A 22,071-nucleotide genomic window follows, 5' to 3' on the forward strand; every position below is an offset into this window, starting at 1 on the left:
GCAAGAAACCTTTACTGAACAAACAGAATAATACATTCCACTTCACAGTTCATCATTTCCTGATTCTTCACATCTTTATTCTCTTTTCTGAAGTTATAATTGTGATCTGGACGTCCAGCCTCTTTGCTGCAGAATTTCGCCGAACAGCCGAGCAGCTTCCTGGGCGCAGCCGCGGTGGATTGTCAGTCCGTAGCCACCATGGCCATAGTTGTGGATCACCTGACAATATTAGTCATTTCAACAACAGAAGGACAATTGAGGATCAGCATGTGCGATGCCTGAAATCAGGAGTCCTCACCTCAAAAGTGGTCGGTCCAACTTGCATGGTCTCTCGGGTAAGTCGAACTTTACTGCGCACAGGCCTCAGTCCTGACCAATCTGTCACAATCTTGGCATGCTGAGAAGACCAACCCGGAATAAGTTTCCTCCACCACCATGTGACGTGGTCTATCGTGCAGCGTAGGCTCCTTTGCTACGACTTTTAAAATCACCAAATCTGACCTGCAGGCTCGGCTCTAGTTTGCAGGCCTCGTCCCAAATCCTCCTGTGATCTATTGAGCTGTTCTGTTCACTCCAGTTTCCCACCTGGAAAACCCCACCCACTGTCACCAGATCGCTCCTAAAGATCAAAACAGAAAAAAATACTGTTGAATGGATTAGATTCCCCGCCAGAATTCTCATCATGGACGATGTGGAGCTCAGTTCGGTGCTGAGTGGACGTGGTACCCTGGAATGATGTAGGGGGAGTTATTAAAAGTCCCTGTGAAGTGGTGGGTGAGGATCCAGTGCTTTAACCACGGAGCGTAGACCTGTAATACACAACAATCGAGAGCTTAAAAGCCGTCCGTCCAGGAAACTCGTCCAGGACCGATTCCCATCAGCAAGAGCCGACCTTCACAACCTGTCCTCGTCCAGGCTGGAGCTCTGGGTCGGCCTGCAGGTCTCCTGATCTCACGCCAGAACAGTTTATAATGACTTCGGCGCCGTCGTTCGCCAACTGACAACAGACAGGATAACAAAGGAATATTAACCTGTTTTCTAATATGATCTGAAATAATCAATCATTCGATTCAAAGTCCTTGGTAGACTTTCTGGAAAACCTTCAGAATTCAATAAAACGTCAAAAGTATGCTCAGTGCAGATCTAAGAAAGAATGGAGATGTAAAGACACCAGGACGGCATCAAATGATCAGAAAGTGTTGCCACTTTTATCTGGAAACTCATCCTGAGCTGAGATGACGTTTAGGAACAACCAGACATTTATGGTCAGAGAAGACCAGAGGCAGGGGAGTGGAGTGCTGCCAGTGGGACGGGTACATGGGTACAAGTTGGATGGAACAGTGAATGTGCGATTTTCATGAACATATCAATTTTGAGAAAAGGAGATCAACATGCTCACATTTCCAGCAGAAAACAAACCTCTTCAAACGAATTGACTTTCCTCTGATAAAAGCGGACCCCTCTGCTTCTCAACCTAATCCAGGGAGGAAATAATGACTTTTAACATGTGAACATGCAGATACATCTACTTCTGCAGCTAGATGTTTGGATTCTACTCACCAGTCCATCAGCCACGGCAGGTACGTCCTTCCCTCCACCATCAGCGCAGTGTTGAACCAGCCAAAACTTAAATGAAATATTAAAAGTCAGATGAGCAAGTGTCATGGACTGAGATGGCGGGGTGCTTTTTGTGTACAAGTCGAGCGATTGCGTCCTCCGTGTCCACGTTGGGACCGTCTCTACCATCTCTGCCAGGGATGTCCAGGTCTATCTGTCAAATGACATACGCAGCGTCTAGTCTGTTCTCCTCAGATAGTGGAACGATCTTCTTATCTTCTATCTGTTCAGAGAGCAGCTCCTCTCCTAAACGCCAATTATCTGGAAGTACCTGGACAATTACAGTTGGACGGGAGCAGCGCTTGTGATGTATGTTGCTTTTGTCATTTCGTCATTTCGTAGTTATGTATTTTATCATTGCTAATGACCAGCTGAAGAATCCTCTGGAGAGGTGCTAGGTTGTGTGTTTCCTATAACCACATCTATCCAATAATCACCAATCTCAATAACTGCATTCGGCCCCGCCCAACAACCAACACTCCCCGTACTTCTCCACATAGCTTCCTCACAAACTGATCAGGGTGATCAGGGCTATCGTGTCACTGTCTCTCTACACAGGATACTGCTGTGTATAGAGTGTGTAGTACCTGTATCCTGGGAACATCTTTAACTCGCGTTCAGAGAGCTGTCGGAAGCCCAGCACGGTGTCTCGGAATGACGGTTCCTGCAGAAGAACACGTCCGTGTTATTTCACTGCGGGCTGAAAAGTCCACTTTCTCAGGTAGGTACTCACAGGCGCCGTCTCAGTGCAGAGGTTGTACCCGGACTGCAGGAAAATTCCCATCTTGACAGAATCTGGAGACCTCAGGCAGCTCAGCAGATGTTCAAATGTCTCCTTGTTCCACTGCCTGCGTAGGCAGAGATCCTGATTATAAACCAGTGGGGTCAGGACGGTGGACGGACTGAAGGAGCCTCCTCACGTCTCCTGCGCGTTCCCATGGTACAGGTACGGCTGCCAGAGGCCGGCCGCCCCGTCGCTGGTGGTGAGGGGGGTGAAGCGGTCCGCGTGCACCTCTATGGTCAGAGGTCCGCTGGCATGGAACCGCTGGTAGATGCTCTGAGCAGTAGAGAGACCACTGACTCCAGCGCCGATGACGGCTACCCGCATGTCTGGGAAGCCGGCAGAGGTGTCGTTTCTCATTAGAGTGCTTCAAATGCGATTTATTTTTCATTATTTATATATTATTTAAAAATATATATAAATATGTAAATGCTCATTTTTTATTACTTATATAATCTTCTGACAGCAGGTTTGTTTGGTTGATTGACATTACAGCAATTTTGAGCTTTTCGGTGTACATTTCCATTTGAAAAAGTGACGTGATTGTCATTGTGAAACACCGCAGCACAGCACACGGTGACACAGGCTGCAGTCGGCTGGTTTCTTTATGTGGCGGCTTCATCTCTGGAGGAAGTCCGAGATTCAGAGCCGTGTGGGTGGGGGGGTTTTGGGGTGGAAGGGGCAGAATGGGTGTTTGTTGGAGACCGGGGTAACCCCTCAGGATAACGTTAGCAGGTATGGCAGGAGCACCACCAATATTGGTATTGGTATTGGCCTTGAAGGAAAGCGAGTGCGTGAATGCGAGTGCGTGAGAGAATGAGTGAGTAGTTGAATGAGAGAATTAGAGAGTGAGAGAATGAGTGAGTAGTTGAATGAGAGTGTGAGTGAGAGAATGATAGAGTGAGAATGAGAGATCAAGAGAATGAGTGAGTAATCGAATGCGAGTGCATGAGAGAATGAGTGAGTAGTTGAATGAGAGAGTGAGAAAATGAGTGAGTAATAGAATGAGAGAGTGAGTGAGAGAATGAGTGAGTAATCGAATGCGAGTGCATGAGAGAATGAGTGAGTAGTTGAATGCAAGTGCATGAGAGAATGAGTGAGTAATCGAATGCGAGAGTTCTCATGGGATGATGACGGTTTTGCTGAATCATAAAAAAGCTACAAATTTCAGTCCAAAGAGCCTAGATATGACATGATAGACCAAACGGTTTAAAAGAGCTGCATTCTGCACAAACTGACTAAAACAAAAGCAGCGTGTTTAGTTTAGTTTTGAGCAACTAGGTTCAAAAACATATACTGCCAACAGTGCACATAATCCTAATTATTAATCAGAACAAAAAATACTCTCCAAACCCCGTGCCAGTAAATATAAGATCCGGGTCAATATTTCAGTACTTAATGTCTAACAAATGGTTGATTGTATGTCATGCATTTTCGGTTGACTCTCACACCTCTTACCTGTGGCTCTTCTCGGGACTGATGAGCTCTTGGTTGAGCTCCCTGCTCTTCTATCTTCATCAATGATTCATCAGTTTTACAGCCTCCCGTAGCTCATGTACGTAACCTTACGACAGTAACTCCTGCAAAATCACTATAAACTGTGAGAGATTTGCACACTTGCAGAATGCACTTTCTGTGGTGACATGGATCTTTAATTATAACAGAAAATATCTTATTTATGGTTAAAATAAAACAATTTTAGAGACAGTGCTTAAGAATAAAGTACCGTACTGAAACAATTATTTGTCCACCAGGCTCTGATCGGCATGCTGAAATCTTTCAAAATGAAGAAATATTGACAGGTTAACTGTAGTTCAATCACAGTTGTACCATGAGACATCCAACAGACCAGGATGGGATTATTGTGCAACTGTGAAGATTAATGAATAACCTTCATCTCCGCTCCACCGTGTCCTGCATTAAACTTTGTACTTTTCACCGACGGCCACTGGATTTACTGCGGGGTGCGACCACTACAGCGCCACCTGCCAGAACCGGCGCATGATGACCACTGATGAGCCTGAAGTGGACGAGACCGAGGTTGGTGTTGTATATGAAGACGTGGCGGCCATCTTGGACACCGCAAACTCATCATTGAATTAATCACATTGTAGTGAACCATTCCTGAACCTGACTGATTGTCCCTGACTAAGCTTTTTGGATTTTTCTGGTCTGCTTCTGTTTGCCCCCGATGACAACGTACCACCACTACGTCCCTGACGATCCTACTGCTTCTGTCTACGACAAGCCTGTCTGGTGCCGACCGCTTGCTGTTCTCCAGCATGCTGCTTTCCTCTACAGCTACGCCACGGTAGACTCTGTTTGCCCTTGTCTCCACCATGTCCTCCTCTCGCCCCAGAGCGAGCCCCGGGACTGTGTCACACTAATCCATTCAGTCAGTCCCGTAGACCTGTTGCTTCCTCTGCTGCTTCCACTGCATCCATACATGCACCCCAGGACCAGGGAATGACAATTACAGATATCATACTTGCATTAAAATACACACGTCTTTCATGCTGGTGTCATCAACAAAAACAACACACTAGACCCAAAGTGATCATAAATAGCTCCTACAGTAATGATCCCCATCATATCATGTGAGAAACTGAAATCAGTTCTCTTAGTTCCTCTCTGCTTCTACTATAAACCATGTATGTAGCAGCGTTACCATGACACCCAGTTTACTCTTCTCTTATGGACCTCATCACAGTTCAATATCCTTCATCAGCTCAAATACACTGTTGCTCTGGACTAGATTAACAGGGTGCTTAGTTGCTCAGATGATCATGTTCAACATCATCTTTTTTAAGTAACAGAAAATATGATGAACCTACTGAGCACATCGGCAAGTGTTGTCCAGTGGAGCCACATCCCAGTCAAGAGGAGTTAAGCAAATGAGGATGTGACATCAGAGTCCATATAAAAGCCTGTCTGTCGGAGGAAAGAGCTCATCGCTCATCCAAGCAAAAAGACCTGAAGTCATCATCTCAGTCACAGCATTGTCAGGTAAGCGACTGCTGTAACACACACACACACACACACACACACACACACACACACACCTGGTCTGACCCTGGCATCAACACTGACGTTCACCATCGATCAGGGAAGGTTCTGCTGTGTTCCTGCGTGATGCATGCATTGAGAAGACAGAGTTGGAGCACAAGGCAATCAAGTGATTCGTCTTAAGCGACTGGGAACTCAGCGTGGAACAATGAGGCAGTTGTGGGGCTGAGAAATGGTCAGACCCAGCAGCCAGTGAGCCCAGAATTTCATAAAATGCAGCTTTTTAATCATTCCTCGTCTTCCATGGTGATTGTTTTTACATGTACAGCATTTACCAGACGTCCTTATCCAGAGCGACTTACAATCAGTAGTTACAGGGACAGTCCCCCACTGGGGACACTCAGGGTTAAGTGTCCTGCTCAGGGACACGATGGTAGTAAGTGGGGTTTGAACCTGGGTCTTCTGGTTACCCGCTAGGCTCCTAGCACCCTGCATGCATGTGTGTTTGTGTGAAAATAATGAGCAAAATTGTTACTAGAGAACACGCTGCTGATGAAGAGAGGATTGGTTTTTGGTGTGTGGGCCGTTTCACCGCTATTTAATGTCGGTGTTGAGGTCATGAGTTTCAGCTGAAATACCACATTTTGTTTCCTCATGAAAACAATCCTTTCAGATTTCGAAGACCTGATTTCCAGCATGACACTAACTCCCTGCTGCACATGATCATGTCCCGTCTCAATGTCCACTTATGGCACTTGAATGGAGGCATTGTGGGCAAAATCATATACACTGTAGGACAGGGACTGGCTGCTTTACTGATGGAGAAAAACGTAGTGCTGCAGTTCCATACAGAGTTCTATTTACCAATATATTTATCGATCAGCAGTTACAGGGACAGTCAGGGTTAAGTGTCTTAATCAGGGACACGGTGGTAGTAAGTGGGGTTTGAACCTGGGATCATAGGCAAGTGTCTAAGAGTGACTTTAGCTCCGTGTAAATACTGCACTCGTTTGGAACTGATGAACAACTGGATGATTGTGGATTCATGAAATGGGTCTTCATGGCAGATCAGCTGAGCAACATTCACTATGATCTCCACAAATTCTGCTGTTGTGGAGGAAAGGAGTGATGAATAAATTCACTTCACAGTCTGATGGAGGAGGACGTTCCCGCCTGAATGGATGTCTCTGCAGGGGATTGCATGTGAAACTAAGACAGAGAACTGGGTTCTTTGGTACTCCAGAGACAGGGTGGAGTAAAATAACACCATATCTGCCTTTACAGACTGAGATGGGACAATATCAAGCCAAGGAGGAGGAAGGAGGAGCCACACGTGTGGGTGTGGGAGGAACAGAGCTCTTTCTGGAGCCGTCTGAAGGCCCTTCAGAGGCAGAGACACCTATCTGGGAGCAAGATGACACAAGAACTGACCACGGTTCTCTGAACATGACTGACAGAGCTGGGGGACACAGAGAAGCAGGACAGGAGAAAAGTGAGGAAGCCGAGGATAGGAAAGGCATGGCTGATAAGCAGAGTCTGAGGATGGACACACTGGCTGAGGACGGGGACAGAGCTCCTGACCTGCTGAACCTGATTCACAGTGGTGATCCAGCGAAGGAGTACGGCGTGAGGAGAAACATGCTGTCTGATCACCAGGCTGAAAAGTCATCCTGTGGAGAAGATACTGATTTATGTCCTGGATCCACCACCGACAATGTCAACAGTGAATCTGCTGATCTGAACAAAAGGAACAACTACACGGACATCTCAGAAATGTTGTCCATCAATCCCAGTCATGCATCTCAGGAGGAGAAGAAGACTCACCAAACTGACATGGTGGAGTTTATTAACCCAAACCTTTCTGATTACCAACAGGGAGACACGAATAAAGGAGACCACCCTGCTGGTGGCAATGGGATGATGGAAACCTCAAATAGCAGATGTTCTCCTAAAGCATGTGATATTGTGAATAGTCAGGAGACCCTGGAGACCACCGAGCGCCTTGCTGCTGCTGTGTGTCCGCCTGAAGCTCAGTCAGTTCTTCTTACGACCCGCACGTCCACCCAAGATTCTGCTGCTCAGCAGGACACCACACAAACAGACCATTCAATACAAATTAAAGGAATGATAGAACAATGCGACCTTCTCTTAAGTAAGATTATGTCTGCAGAGGAAACACAGAAGAACTTGCCTGATGGGACGTTTTTAAAAACCGTGAACCAGGCTCTAAAAGAGGACAACGCAGAAAAAAAACTTCTCCTCTGGAAAACCAACCAGTGCCCTGAAGATGAGAACAAACGTGAAAAAGACACTAAACACGAGGACTCGAGACTGAAGCAGACTGAACAACGTTCGGCCCAAAGAAGCACAGCGGTTCCTGAGCGCGTCCAGACTCCGGACTGGCTGAAGGCCTCAGAAGCTCCAGATGCTGGAACGGTGAAGGTCGCGCTCATGAAGGCTGCCTTTGACAATCCTAAAAGATCTCAAAACTCGCCGCTTGAGAGGAAACCCACTCTGGAGAAAAAGGGTAAGATTTAACTTTGCTTTTGGTTTGTTTAGCTGGTTACAGAATAGATGGCAGCTGAAATGAATGAGCTGGGAATGATGAATAGTATTACTGGAAAATACTATTAAAATCATCTACTAAAGCATCTGGAAAACAACAAAAAGCCTTTCCAAGAAGTGACCATTTCTTTCGGAGTATAATGTACAGCCCGACATGCAGCCATTGTGTTGAAGCCCCTTTGGTCTTGTTGGGAAGAATATTTTCGCACACAATATATATCAAATAAAAACTCAGACTTGTCAAACATTTAACCCAAATGACTAAACTGCTCCAAATGTTCATAAGGTAAATGCCATGAGGTAAATGTGAGAAAATTCATATCTTACATTTAATATCAGTCATTTTTAGAAATGGCGCCATCTAATGGCCAACCAGAGACGGTTCTACATTTGAAGTTCTACATTTACAGTATTTACCAGACGCTCTAATCAAGAGAGCCTTACAATCAGTGGTTACATTGACAGTCCCCCCCTGGGGACACTCAGGGTTAAGTGTCTTGCTCAGGGACACGATGGTAGTAAGTGGGGTTTAAACCTGGGTCTTCTGGTTCACAGTGTGTTACAACATCAACAACAACAGCAACATTTATTTCTTATTGTCATTGTGAAAGCACAGCACACAGTGACACAGTGAAACGTGTCCTCTGTATTTAACCATCACCCTTGGTGAGCAGTGGGCACCAAGACAGGCGCCGGGGACCAGTGTGTGGGGACCTCAGTGGCACCTTGGTGATTCGAACTGGCAACCTTCTGATTATGGGGCCATTTCCTTAACTGCTAGGCCACCACTGCCAAATTAGGGGGGAGAGTGAACAAGATTTCCACATTTGGGGAATTCACCGGAGTGCAATGGCTGAGACAATTCGTCCAATAAGAGAGAAAGTCCTACAGTTGTAGAGGTGGAGAAGTCCAAAGTGTAGTAAAGAGCATCTGTCCATGTTTGGAGGTGCTGGACAGGGCAGAGTAGGTTCTAGTCCAGTGTCATGGTGGACATTACATGTCCTCGTTTATCAGTTGTCTGGAACCAGGATTTATCTGCTGGTCTCTTCACTGGGGTCTGCCGGTGGCATCGTACGACCGATACTGAAATATGTGGTAACAGTGGAATATTGGGGCTACAGTGGCCCGGTACCCTAACTAGGACAGCCTAACTAGGGTGAATTTAACACTGTCTGTGTTGGGCTACTACCAACTTGCGGTTCTCTGTTGCTTCTCCTACTTTACATACTTGTAGAATGAATGCGAATTAAATCCAGTTTATCGGAACCTTTTCCGCAAAAACTTCTTAAACTCTTCACTTTACTTCACTTAAAAAACAGATAAACCACCTGAGAGTCCGTCCAGCTCTCTGATTGGCTGGATGGGCTGTCGCTCAGTCCCGGCCTTCCAATCACGGAGCTTTTATCCCGGGGGGGCGGGCGGAGTCGCGGCTGTTTCCGGCGCATTGGTCCCTAATCCAGGGAAAGGAGAGGAGGACCCCGCCGCACGCTGGAGCGCCACCGGACAGGCTGCAGGATCCCCCCGTCAGTCGCCCTCGTTCCCTCGCCGAGTAGGTAAGGGTGGCCGCCACCGCGGCGGGTTCGGGTTCGGCCGCCCGCCGGGTTTCGTGTTGAGCCGCTGAAGTTTGTTTTCCCCGGAATAACACGTGTTGATGCCGGACTGAAGTCCAGGAGTGCCGCTGGTGGCCCGCGGATCTGACCCGTACCGGGGACCCCGCCGTTCTGACCCGTACCGGGGACCCCGCCGTTCTGACCCGTACCGGGGACCCCGCCGATCTGACCCGTTCCGGGGAGCCCGCCGATCTGACCCGTACCGGGGACCCCGCCGTTCTGACCCGTACCGGGGACCCCGCCGTTCTGACCCGTACCGGGGAGCCCGCCGATCTGACCCGTTCCGGGGAGCCCGCCGATCTGACCCGTACCGGGGACCCCGCCGATCTGACCCGTTCCGGGGACCCCGCCGTTCTGACCCGTACCGGGGACCCCGCCGTTCTGACCCCGTACCGGGGACCCCGTTCCGGGGAACCCGCCGATCTGACCCGCACCGGGGACCCCGCCGTTCTGACCCGTACCGGGGACCCCGCGGATCTGACCCGTACCGGGGACCCCGCCGTTCTGACCCGTACCGGGGACCCCGCCGTTCTGACCCGTACCGGGGACCCCGCCGTTCTGACCCGTACCGGGGACCCCGCCGATCTGACCCGCACCGGGGGACCCCGCCGTTCTGACCCGTACCGGGGACCCTCCCTGATCGTTCACCCTGTCAGAACGTTTTAAGTTCAGTATTGGACCAAGTTCACTTCCTGTCCAGATACTGCAGTAATGAACACCAATATTCTTCAAAGAAGACGGGAAGTTCCAGGAAAAGTTGGGGGTGTTTTGCTGGTCGCTGCAATGACTCCACATTACACAGTTGTACCATCAGAAGATTGGGTTGAAGGTTCAGGTTGGCGGTTGCAGCCACGCCCTAGTTTCTGAAGATCGAGATGATCTGGATGATCTGTGGTCTGGTTGGTGACCTGCTGTAGGATCTGAACAGGAAATGGTCAAGCTTCAGTGTAAAATCAGGCCTGTGATGCAGGAAGCGACCGGTGGCTGGAGAGGAAACAGCTGACCTGGGCTGAACATCATTTGGATTTTATTGATGGTGCTTGTTGTTTTAAAGATGCTTTTTTTTCTGATTCTCATTACTGTTTTGACTGTTGCGACAAGTTGTAGTGTGACCGTAACCATGCTGAAATTTACAGAAAATGACACCTACTGCCACTGTGGGCGTGGTCACGTTGACTGGAATTAAAGCGCCTGATAACCTGCATGATGGTAGTGGGCGTGGTCACGTTCACTAGGAATTAAAGCGCCTGATAACCTGCATGTTGGTGGTGGTAGTGGGCGTGGTCACGTTCACTAGGAATTAAAGCGCCTGATAACCTGTGTGTTGGTGATGGTAGTGGGCGTGGTCACGTTCGCTGGAATTAAAGCGCCTGATAACCTGCATGTTGGTGTTGGTAGTGGGCGTGGTCACGTTCACTAGGAATTAAAGCGCCTGATAACCTGCATGTTGGTGTTGGTAGTGGGCGTGGTCACGTTCACTAGGAATTAAAGCGCCTGATAACCTGCATGTTGGTGTTGGTAGTGGGCGTGGTCACGTTCACTAGGAATTAAAGCGCCTGATAACCTGCGTGTTGGTAGTGGGCGTGGTCACGTTCGCTGGGATAATCTTGAATAGTAAATGACAGACTATAATATTAATTTTTATTAGTTTATTTATATTATATATGACAATCGTTAAAAAAAATCCCCTCATGATCATGGATTCAATGTAATAATTTATCATCATCTGATGTTCTTTTATGGAAGGGTGTGTTGCAGCCCTGACTGGAATCTTGATAAACTTGTTTGATGAGAACAAAGTCCACGGTGATTCAGTATTGTCGCACTTTACCGTATACTGTAGGATGGCTCCGGCAGATTATTGTTTGTTGGAAATCCAGATTCCCTCCATTATCCTCTGTCTTGTCTCTGAAGACCAGCATCTCTTCACTTCTTCACCTCTTTACATGTATTTGTCTCTTTAGAGATTCAGATTAATCTTGTGACGTCCCATACAAACTGTTATTAGAGGAACAGTCAACATGGACCCGTGTCCAATGTGCAGTCCCTCAGGGTTTAGTCCTAAAACCATTATCATTCTTAATTTGCATAAAAGATATTGGCACTTGCTAAACTGCATACATTTGTGAACCCAACTGATGGCGTTCGAGTAGCGGAGTGGCAACCAATCATCGATTCACTGCCATCTTAATTCTGCATGAACACATCTGATTGGCTGGAGTTTTACATTCAATGCGCAGTGACAGACCCACAATTAATTTCTGCAGTGAATGGGGAAAATGCCTCCATGTGAGAAGGGAAGAAATTACAAATGCAGTGACATTTCATACAAAATACAGGGTGGGTCATTTATATGGATACACCTTAATAAAATGGGAATGGTTGGTGGCATTGAACACATTTTATAAGTGGTCAGAAACTTGTAAATAACTCATGAAAGAATAAAGTTACACCATTGTTTTTCTTGTGAAATTACCAATAAATTTGATGTGTCACATGACCCTCTTCCTATTGAAAAAACAAAAGTTGGATTCAAAATGGCCACTATGGTCACCACCCGTCTTGAAAAGTTCCCCCCCTCACATATACTAATGTGCCACAAACAGGACGTTAATGTCACCAACCGTTCCCATTTTATTAAGGTGGATCCATATGAATGGCCACCCTGTATATGACAGAATCAACCCCAGATGTGAGCTACTAACCACACCACATGTGGTTCTGCGAGAACCTGCGATGTGTGACCTATTAATAAAGGAAGAAATTTAGGGGGAATGTGGTTTTTTTAAACATGATGGAATGGTACAATCCACTGTAAGACCTCGTCACTTTATGTTCCTCTACAATAAGGATGTTGAATAGACCATGTCGCGCTCCCATCGGCTTAGCAGCTGGTCACTGGTGAAGATGTGGTCCAGTCGGCCGGGAATTAGCCGCCACTAATCGATCCCCTTCTGACTGCATCTTATCATGATGATAGTTGGGACTGGAAGACTTCATGATATGCTCTTGCATGTCTCCATAACAGACTGTTAAATATTGTAATGCTCCACTGTGAAAGACGCGGTGGTCAGGAAGGGGAGGAGGCTTTGGCATCATTGTTGAGGAATGGAATTTCAGCAGGAATTTGTTCACACTGGTGCTGCTGTGTACAGGATTGAGGTGGCGTCACAAAAACCAGGCCAGCAAGTTCATGCATAAGAGTTTGAACCCGCCACTGGGAGGGTTTGCGTGTTAAGTGGCTTTTTAAAGCTCATTAATCCAGTTCATTCGCTCAGCTAGGCAGAAAACTAGAATAGCAGTAGATGTTGAAACAGTCATGAAATGATCTACAGATATATAATGTATAGATGTATTATCCTGTCTCGTAATACAGCCTTCAGCAGACAAACCTGGCAACATCATTCCCGTTCTACAACATCACCTCCTGCTTTGCTTCCTCTGAAGTCTTCTCCTCTCTCACATGAGAGACTACATCTGCATAGGAAACAATCTGCACTTCACCCTTTATGACTTTGTGATGTTTTATCAAAATGTCTCTTGCAGATATGTTCAGACGAGTTGTGCGGCAGAGCAAGTTTCGACATGTGTTTGGCCAAGCAGTGAAGAATGACCAGTGCTACGATGACATCAGGGTGTCACGGGTCACGTGGGACAGTGCCTTCTGTGCCGTGAACCCAAAATTTGTTGCCATTATCGTTGAGGCCAGTGGGGGTGGAGCCTTTCTAGTGCTTCCTCTTTCTAAGGTAGGTTCTGATTGGTTCAGTCTAACAGACGTGGCGTTGGGACGTGGACATTCTGTAAATTCAGTACTTATAAAACGTGTCCAAGCCTGGAGAATTTCATTCATACACATGACTACATTTTTATGAAAGTTTAACAATTTTTTGAGTGATTAGAAGGATTTTATTGTACTTTCTTGTACTATGTTAAGACATGAGAAAAGTGTTTTGTCTTTTGTTCACTGCACAATTGTCAAGTAACATTTATCTGCTTTGAACATTACAAAAATAAAAGTATGAAATGAATATATGAAGTATTCTCCGAATACTGCACGTGAGTGGAGTGACAGGAACCTGTTCTTCCCACGTCACACGTGGCATCACGTGACATACATGTCCACCACGCTGCAGTGGCTGAATAATGAACTGGTCCTTGTTTTCACTAAACAATGACATTTCTGGGTCCTAGTTTGACTCTTCAAGCACTAACGCAAGTGAAGAGCACTTGGTCATCTATGGTGGGACCGTGTAAAAGACATACTGGAACGAAGCACTGGCACATTTCTGGTGTTGATAGTCTATCACAGGATGTGGAAAAAGATGGACTAGCAATAAAATGATTAATGAAAGAAAAAAAAAGCTTAAGAAATTATAAATAGAAAATAAACAAAATTAATATTTCTATATTTTAATAATAACAGCAGTTTGGCCAAAATTGACACATTTACCTGCAGTAATTAGTTATTCTATTACTTTCTTCCTTTTTAGGACCACCCTCCCCCCAAAACAATGGTCCAATTCCCAGTAACTGGCATTTAGCGGATGCCCGTAACCGTTACTGTAGTATTACTTGGAATTTTATCGCAGTTGTAAGATATTGTGCACAGCTCATTTACTCGACCGTCACTGGAACAGAATCCAGCTTGTTTAACTGTAACATAAGATCACAATATCGCTCTTAAATGGTTACTTTGAAAGTGAAGTGATTGTCACTTGTGATACACAGCAGCACAGCACACGGTGCACACAGTGAAAATTGTCCTCTGCATTTAACCATCACCCTGAGTGAGCAGTGGGCGGCCATGACAGGCGCCCGGGGAGCAGTGTGTGGGGACGGTGCTTTGCACAGTGGCACCTTGGCGGGTCGGGATTCGAACCGGCAACCTTCTGATTACGGGGCCGCTTCCTTAACCGCTAGGCCACCACTGCTGGATGTGGTTACGGTTTGCCATACTACCCTCCATTTTTAACACTGACTATTTTAGTGTGTGTTTCGGACCATGACTAACAGAGAATTAAGCTTTTTTTCCCAATTTTATTAATCTGCTGAGCTACATTTTACTTACTTTTATACTTCTGAGTCGATTTTAGAGCACAAAGGTATTTGCCTCTGAATGTACATATGTACCAAAATGATTAGTTTTGAAAGAGCACTCTTGATTATTCACCTGAATTTAGGTGAAAAGAAGTGCCAGTGAAGTGATTGTCATTGTGAAACACTGTAGCACAGCACACAGTGACATGGTGACACGTGTCCTCTGTATTGAACATAACCCTTAGTGACAGTGGGCACCATGACAGAGGCCGGGGAGAAGTGTGTGGGGACGGAACCTTCATCAAGGGCACCTCAGTGGCTCCTTGGTCTGCTTTCCACCACTGCCCCATCACTTAAGCACAACAGAATGTCTGATGTTCATTAAAATGATTACAAATGATCATTGATACAGAAATTTCGAACCCTATACTGATATAAAGGATGGTATTATATACTGCTTTCACATGAATAAATAAATTAATAATGTTTTGAGCCAAACTATAAAAAAAAAAAAAAAAAAACTTCTCATGCACGTTGTGCAATTACGTAATTGGAAAACACACATAAAAGTGAAGGCTCGGCCTTTCTTATTCAACAGTATTGCTTGACCGTAGCAATTAAAATATTCATATCAGGCGCTTGAACAACTACTTTACTCCACTCCCGAAACTATAGAATTGCGAGTGATGGTCTTCCAAATGCTTCGCTAAGTTTGTCGTTGTGCTCGCTTTGACAGCGACAACTTTGAAGCATTTCTTGCAAACAGGCTGGTCCACATCTTTTGGTTTTTCTCCTTCATCGTGTTGATATCTGAAATACTTGAGACTGCTCTTACTTTTGATTGCCGGTGAGAGGCTGTCCGCTGTAGAACCGGCTGATGCAACACTGGAATTTAAGGATTGATATAAATATATTGAATAAATATATCAAATACATCGATTAAATATCGATTTATTATCGAAGTATGTGAGAATCTTTTTTTTTTTATTTTTTACTATATTCATCACAAGTATAAAACAATGAAAGGAAACAATTTCCGTGAGATGAATCTATTGTGACTGTTCAATAAAGGGTGTGTGGTCAGGAGAAGTTTAGTTATTTAGATTTTTCTGCACTTTTTAATTTCACTCTCTTTGGAAAATAAACTTGCCGCTGGTTCCCACCAACATTAAAACACCAGAGACCGGTTTGGCATGGAGCTGCATGCAATGTAGTGAAGTTAAAGTATCTGTACTTAACTAGCATTACTAGCATTACTTTACTAATGTACAGATATTTAATGACATTTACTGTTTAAAGGAAACGCTGTAGACCTGATTACAAGACCATGCTGCCTTTCTTCCAGGCGGGCCGCATTGACAAGTCCTACCCGACGGTGTGTGGTCACACGGGACCAGTGTTGGACATCGACTGGTGTCCACACAACGATCATGTGATTGCGAGCGGGTCTGAGGATTGTGCCGTCATGGTAAGCCTATTCCCACACCTGGGAGGCCGGGTGCAGGAGGGCATGGAAGGAAGTGGGGTCACTGAAGAGACCTTCTCTCTCGGCATCTCCTGTTGAAAGGAGGAAACCAGTTGCCTGGTCACCATTCAGTCTTCATCGCTGGTACTCCAGAACTGCATGTGTTTACCCTCTTGTCAGGTGTGGCAGGTCCCGGAGAATGGCCTCGTCACATCTCTGTCGGAGCCCGTCGTGGTTTTAGAAGGTCACTCCAAGAGAGTGGGCATTGTGACCTGGCACCCCACTTCTCGCAACGTCCTGCTCAGTGCTGGTGAGAACGCCGCTTCTGCTGGACTCGCCTCCCAATCAGCTAAAATCTTCCACCAACACCGCGCCTTTCTACCTCGTCTGTCCCTCAGGCTGTGATAATGTCATCTTCATCTGGAACGTGGGGACTGGCGAGGCCCTCGTAACGCTGGAGGATCAGCACCCGGACCTGATCTACAGCGTTTGCTGGAATCGCAACGGCAGCCTCATCTGTACTTCCTGCAAAGACAAAAAGATCCGAATAATTGACCCTCGCAAAGAGGAGCTGCTCGCCGTAAGAGAATCTTTGTGTTTCCCTTCCAAAAAATGTACGTTTAAGTGTCCTGCTCAGGGACACGATGGTAGTAAGTGGGGTTCGAACCTGGAACCTCTGGCTCATACCCGCTAGGCTACTACCACCCTATCAAAAGAACCCAGACATACAGTCGTACGCAAAAAGGTGGAAGAGGTAGTTTTTGTCACTGTGAGACACTGCAGCACAGCACACGGTGACGCGGTGAAACGTGTCCTCTGTATTTAACCATCACCCTTGGTGACAGTGGGCACCATGACGGGGTCCCGGGGAGCTCAGTGGCATTATGGGGTCGTTTTCTTACCCGCTAAAAAAGGGTGACTGGTTAAATGCAGAGGACACGTTTCATTGTGCGACCTGGGTGCGCATGTGACAACTAATCACTTCGCTGCCCCATGAAATCAGATTCTGTCATGTAAGCTTTTATTTACTAAAATGACATCATTTATGAAAAAAGTGTGTGTGTGTGTGTGTGTGTGTGTGTGTGTGTGTGTGTGTCAGGAGAGAGAAAAAGCCCATGAGGGAGCTCGACCGATGCGGGCCATCTTCCTGTCTGACGGGAACGTGTTCACCACCGGCTTCAGCCGCATGAGTGAGAGGCAGCTGGCCCTCTGGAACCCCGTGGGTGAACATCTGCATCCTACCATCCAGCATGATGCCAAACTATGACTTTCCGCCTACAAGTCGCACAATGAAACGTGTCCTCTGCATTTAACCAGTTATTTCTTTATTAGGAAAACATGGAAGAACCGATCACAGTGCATGAAATGGACACGAGCAACGGGGTCCTGCTGCCCTTCTACGATCCAGACACTAACGTTGTCTACCTGTGTGGAAAAGTGAGTACAGGCGTCTGCAGTGGCTTTTAATATTCCTGCCCTTATTTTAAATTCGTGTTTTTCTCACGTATGCAGGGCGACAGTAGCATCCGCTATTTCGAGATCACAGACGAGGCGCCTTTTGTGCATTACCTCAACACCTTCACCACCAAGGAGCCCCAGAGGGGCATGGGATACATGCCCAAGAGAGGCCTGGATGTGAACAAGTGTGAGATTGCGCGGTTAGTGGAGGCGTGGTGGACAGGGGTGTGCAGGAGGTGCTGGGGGTCACCACTAGAGGGCAGCAGAGCTTCAGGGCTCTGGTGTAGTCTGGGAATTCCAATGCAAAAGAGGCCAGCACTTTAAAAATATGGAATTCTTGGATGTTGAGTGAGAGGTAGAGAAATAAAATTTAATTTGCATTGGTTGATAAGTGTTTCTTTAATGATGAGGGTCAGAATCGTCTTTTTTGGCCAAGTATGTGAGTGAACGCATACAGGAAATTAGATTCCGGTCCATGAGGTCTCTCAAGCACAGCATAAAGAACAACCACAATGTACAGGGTGGGACATTTATATGGATCCACCTTAATAAAATCCACCTTAATAAAACGTCCTGTTTGTGGCACATTAGTATATGTGAGGGGGCAAACTTTTCAAGATGGGTGGTGACCATAGTGGCCATTTAGAAGTTTAGAAGTTTGATCTTGGATCAAACTTTTGTTTTTTCAATAGGAAGAGGGTCATGTGACACATCAAATTTATTGGTAATTTCACAAGAAAAACTTGGTTTTAACGTAACTTTATTCTTTCATGAGTTATTTACAAGTTTCTGACCACTTATAAAATGTGTTCAATGTCACCAACCATTCCCATTTTATTAAGGTGTATCCATGTAAATGGCCCGCCCTGTACAATAGAGTAAAAAATTAAATAAATGATTACATCTAGCATTTTTTAACACTGTGAAATGTTCAGTTTGCTGCACGAGTTGTGTATAACAAGAAGTGTGTGTTCTGACTGTTCTTAGGTTCTATAAACTGCATGAGAGAAAGTGTGAGCCCATCATCATGACTGTTCCTAGAAAAGTGAGATTTTATTTTTCATCTTTCACTCCTCAATAAGCTGAACACTGAAAACATGACAACGTGTGTAAAGAAGGCGTCCCCTCCCTGAGACCTTTACAGGCTAGATGTCCATGTTGTGTGTGCATCTTGTTCAGAGATGAACACGCACGTGTTTGTCTATTCTGCTGCAGTGACCAACAACAACAAAGCCAGGGACAGTCCCCCTGGAGACACTCAGGGGGACACGATGGTAGTAAGTGGGGTTTGAACCTGGGTCTGGTGCTACCCACTAGGCTGGTACCATGTAAAAGTGCATGAAACCAAGTGTAAATGTTTATCAGACCGTATTTAATGTGTCTTCTCAGTCGGACCTGTTTCAGGATGACCTGTACCCCGACACCGCCGGGCCTGACTGCGCTCTGGAAGCTGAGGACTGGTATGAGGGGAAGAACGGAGACCCCATCCTCATCTCCCTAAAGCACGGATACGTCCCGGGCAAAAACCGAGACCTCAAGGTCGTCAAGAAGAATATCCTGGACAATAAGCTGAGCAAAAACTGTGAAAACACAGACCCAGCTGCCAAGATGGCCACGCCCACTCCTTCCATTGTGAGTAAACCTGAAAACCAGTGAAAGGTGATGCCAGCCTTGCTTACTGCTATACTGTTAGGTCCAGATATATTGATCAGTTTAATTTTTGTACCTGCTTACTGAAATGTATCCCAATTATATCTATATAATGGACCATTTGGTGGTATCCACAATATACTTAACATGCGCCTCCTTCTTAATAAAAGGGCCAAAAGACTCAACGCTGGGGCAAGATGGGGCAGCGCCCCCTGAATATGAACAAGATTTACTAGCTGAAAAGGTTTCCCCTCGGTTCTGTTCGTGCTCTGCAGATCCTCCCCCCAGCTAAATATCCAATCGCTGTTAGCATGCAAATGAGCCGCTGTGAAACCAAAAAAGTTCCTCATAAATGGCTATTATGACATTAGGAGTGGCAAAATCTGAAGTTTGGTGCATCCTGAGAAAGAGATCACCCGCTGCACGGTGCTGTGGAGGGCAGAGGAGGTTCTTCAGCAATAGACCAACAAGCCACAGGAAATCCTTCCTTCCCACAGCTCTCAGACTTTAACTCAGCCCTCTGCCACTCACTCACACCATAAGTGTCTCTCTCTCTCTCTGCCACTCACTCACACCATAAGTGTCTCTCTCTCTCTGCCACTCACTCACCATAAGTGTCTCTCTCTCTCTCTCTCTCTCTGCCACTCACTCACACCATAAGTGTCAGTCAGTCTCTCTCTCTCTCTCTCTGCCACTCACTCACACCATAAGTGTCAGTCTCTCTCTCTCTCTCTGCCACTCACTCACACCATAAGTGTCAGTCAGTCTCTCTCTCTCTCTGCCACTCACACCATAAGTGTCTCTCTCTCTCTCTCTCTCTCTCTCTCTCTGCCACTCACTCACACCATAAGTGTCTCTCTCTCTCTCTCTCTCTCTCTCTCTCTCTCTCTGCCACTCACTCACACCATAAGTGTCCAGGTATATCAATGTCCGAGTTTTACAGAAAGAAGTAAAAACAGACGATGCTCTGCAAGGTGCAAGACTCTTATACGACTCAAGAATAGAAAGGCAAGATTCATTCCTGGGATGAAACCACGATGGACCAGAGTATCTGGTGACGTCCATGAGTTCAAGCCTTCTGGCTGTCAACCGAGTATTAACGAAAGGACAATTTTATTTTCAGCTATTTCATTACTTTTTAGCCCCTGCTATGAAGGGAAGGGCTTCATTCACACACACACGGACAGAGTTTTTATTCATTTGGATGGTGGATTGTAGACTGGGGGTCCAGAACCTGAGGGTCAAGCACAGAGGAACACATTCATTTCTTTTCCACGTACAGTTTGTTTCAATTGTCTTTGACAGACCCTATAGTTGACACCCAACACCCTTTGACCCTTCTTCACACAAGGAAAACATGTGAGAGAGGGACATCCTTCCAGGGTGGAGTGAGGGGACAGTGGGTGTCAGTGCAACTCTGAGAGAGACAGATTAGCCTCGGGTGGTTAAGGTAGATGCCTGTGTAGAATGTGAGTCCCAGCCTGGACGTGAGATGAGTTTTAACTGTACTGGAATGTCCCAGAGCAGGGGACTTCTGTAGCAGAAGTTCTGTAGAACCCGCAGTCTTTTCATTTCATGGGGGGGCAGTAGTCTGTTAACAAGTCACCCCAGTAGTCCAGGGCCAATCCATTTTGGGCTTTCGACCTCAGTGCAGCGGCTCCACCCAGACTCTATTTCCAGCCCTGTATAGTCTGTAATCACTGGAGTCAGGCTGCTGGATCTGCACCTCCTGCACCACCCACATCTGTAGTGATGTCCACCACTCTGCCAGCACATGTTTGAGTGTGATGAACAAGTCGTCACCCTCACGGCTCGATGTGACACTGGTCCCTCTAATTTTTTCTGTTTTTCCCATCTGTAGAAAAATGAAGCCAAATTGGATGAAATCTTAGCGGAGATCAAAGCCATCAAAGATCTTGTCAGCAGCCATGACAAGCGGTTGTCCAAACTCGAGGATCAGTTGTCCAAGATGGACATCTAGAGGCCTGATCTTCCGCTTGTGAGGAGCTTCGCTTGGCTGGGATGTGGGCGGGACCAGTCACTGCCAATCTCCATGACTGACGACAGCATAGCAACAGATTCCGACAACATTCCCACATTCCTGCTGGGCGCGCCACAGTGTTCTGTTTTTTTACACTGCAACATATAAAGTTGAGATGAAATGAAGATGTTCTTCCACAGTAACGCATCCCCACGCTTTGTTTCACTTTTTAAAAACTCGTACGTAAAGTAAAGTACCATGGAGCAGTGTGGGTCAGGTGGTTTTTGTTCTGTCCAACAAATTAAACCAACGTTGAAAAATGCTGATGTGTAAAAGACTGACATTGATGGATATGAATACATATGAATGATCAATCATCACTAGAAGTAGATCTTTATATTCTGTGATGCATTTTTCCATGTATAATGCAGGATGAATTTTGTGTGGTTGGATGGTGGATGAAGGTCGCTCTTACAGTTCCTTATCTTGACATGGTTTTCCTAACCCTGGTTTCAGCTTTTTTTCTTCTCCTCCCCTTCATCTCGCCTGTTTTGATGAGACCTGTTGGACAAGTTGGGATCCCTGGTAGTTGAAAGAAGCCTCCCGACATCTTCTCATCTTTCTTCTTCCCCACTTACGGCATTCCTGTTGCCTCAACCAGTAAAGAACGATGCTCGTCGCTCACATTCTTCTTCATTGGGCCCTGCTTTAAGTATGAAGGAAACGTTGAATATGAAATGTGTCAGTAATAGTGGATGAATGTGAGGGTGAAAACCTTCAGCTTGCCCCCAGACTGGAACGTAAGAGAACCTCTGCTGGGGCTGAGGTCGCATGTACATGTCTGTTCATTAATAAAGAACACAACACACCTTTCCATCCTGGTCCGCATTATGTCCCTCCT

The 22,071-nt window shown here is 46.2% G+C and overlaps 2 protein-coding genes across 11 annotated transcripts; one reads left to right on the forward strand and one right to left on the reverse strand.

Moving 5' to 3' along the window:
* Positions 1-52: 52 nt before the first annotated feature.
* Positions 53-5,528, reverse strand: LOC114783326 (D-amino-acid oxidase). 5 transcript variants are annotated; one of them, XM_028968758.1, is made up of 12 exons: positions 5,461-5,528; positions 3,857-3,978; positions 2,538-2,727; positions 2,351-2,465; positions 2,205-2,281; positions 1,561-1,626; positions 1,420-1,474; positions 893-997; positions 727-809; positions 502-619; positions 299-397; positions 53-219 (listed from the first exon to the last, which is right to left on the reverse strand). In XM_028968758.1, the coding sequence occupies exons 3-12, from the start codon at positions 2,723-2,725 to the stop codon at positions 94-96; spliced, it is 1,032 nt and encodes a 343-aa protein (XP_028824591.1). In that variant the 5' UTR covers positions 2,726-2,727; positions 3,857-3,978; positions 5,461-5,528; the 3' UTR covers positions 53-93. The 5 variants fall into 5 exon arrangements, with proteins under 5 accessions (XP_028824591.1, XP_028824590.1, XP_028824589.1 ...); XM_028968757.1 differs by having other exon boundaries at positions 5,233-5,526; XM_028968756.1 differs by having other exon boundaries at positions 3,857-5,526.
* coro1ca (coronin, actin binding protein, 1Ca) lies at positions 3,401-22,044 on the forward strand. 6 transcript variants are annotated; one of them, XM_028968749.1, is made up of 14 exons: positions 3,410-4,438; positions 4,647-4,709; positions 5,209-5,404; positions 6,689-7,931; positions 13,126-13,325; positions 15,962-16,084; positions 16,262-16,391; positions 16,480-16,661; positions 17,181-17,300; positions 17,414-17,518; positions 17,594-17,739; positions 18,527-18,584; positions 18,929-19,171; positions 21,051-22,044. In XM_028968749.1, exons 4-14 carry the CDS (start codon positions 6,695-6,697, stop codon positions 21,168-21,170), a joined length of 2,664 nt encoding a protein of 887 aa, XP_028824582.1. In that variant the 5' UTR covers positions 3,410-4,438; positions 4,647-4,709; positions 5,209-5,404; positions 6,689-6,694; the 3' UTR covers positions 21,171-22,044. The 6 variants fall into 6 exon arrangements, with proteins under 6 accessions (XP_028824583.1, XP_028824582.1, XP_028824581.1 ...); XM_028968748.1 differs by having other exon boundaries at positions 3,410-5,404; XM_028968752.1 differs by lacking the exons at positions 3,410-4,438; positions 4,647-4,709; positions 5,209-5,404; positions 6,689-7,931 and adding an exon at positions 9,396-9,522.
* Positions 22,045-22,071: the final 27 nt, after the last annotated feature.

The sequence above is a fragment of the Denticeps clupeoides genome, unplaced genomic scaffold (assembly GCF_900700375.1).
Source record: "Denticeps clupeoides unplaced genomic scaffold, fDenClu1.1, whole genome shotgun sequence".
Lineage (NCBI taxonomy): Eukaryota > Metazoa > Chordata > Actinopteri > Clupeiformes > Denticipitidae > Denticeps > Denticeps clupeoides.

Bases quoted from the DNA above. Each gene is read 5' to 3' on its own strand.
- LOC114783326 (XM_028968755.1), bottom strand. From the start codon at position 2,758: ATGAGAAACGACACCTCTGCCGGCTTCCCAGACATGCGGGTAGCCGTC. The intron at 2,466-2,537 runs GTGAGGAGGCTC...CTGCCTACGCAG, and splicing joins CATGGGAACGCGCAGGAGAC to GCAGTGGAACAAGGAGACAT. The intron at 220-298 runs GTGAGGACTCCT...TAATATTGTCAG, and splicing joins TTGGACCGACCACTTTTGAG to GTGATCCACAACTATGGCCA.
- coro1ca (XM_028968748.1), top strand. From the start codon at position 6,695: ATGGGACAATATCAAGCCAAGGAGGAGGAAGGAGGAGCCACACGTGTG. The intron at 13,326-15,961 runs GTAGGTTCTGAT...CCTTTCTTCCAG, and splicing joins TAGTGCTTCCTCTTTCTAAG to GCGGGCCGCATTGACAAGTC. The intron at 17,301-17,413 runs GTGGGTGAACAT...TTTCTTTATTAG, and splicing joins AGCTGGCCCTCTGGAACCCC to GAAAACATGGAAGAACCGAT.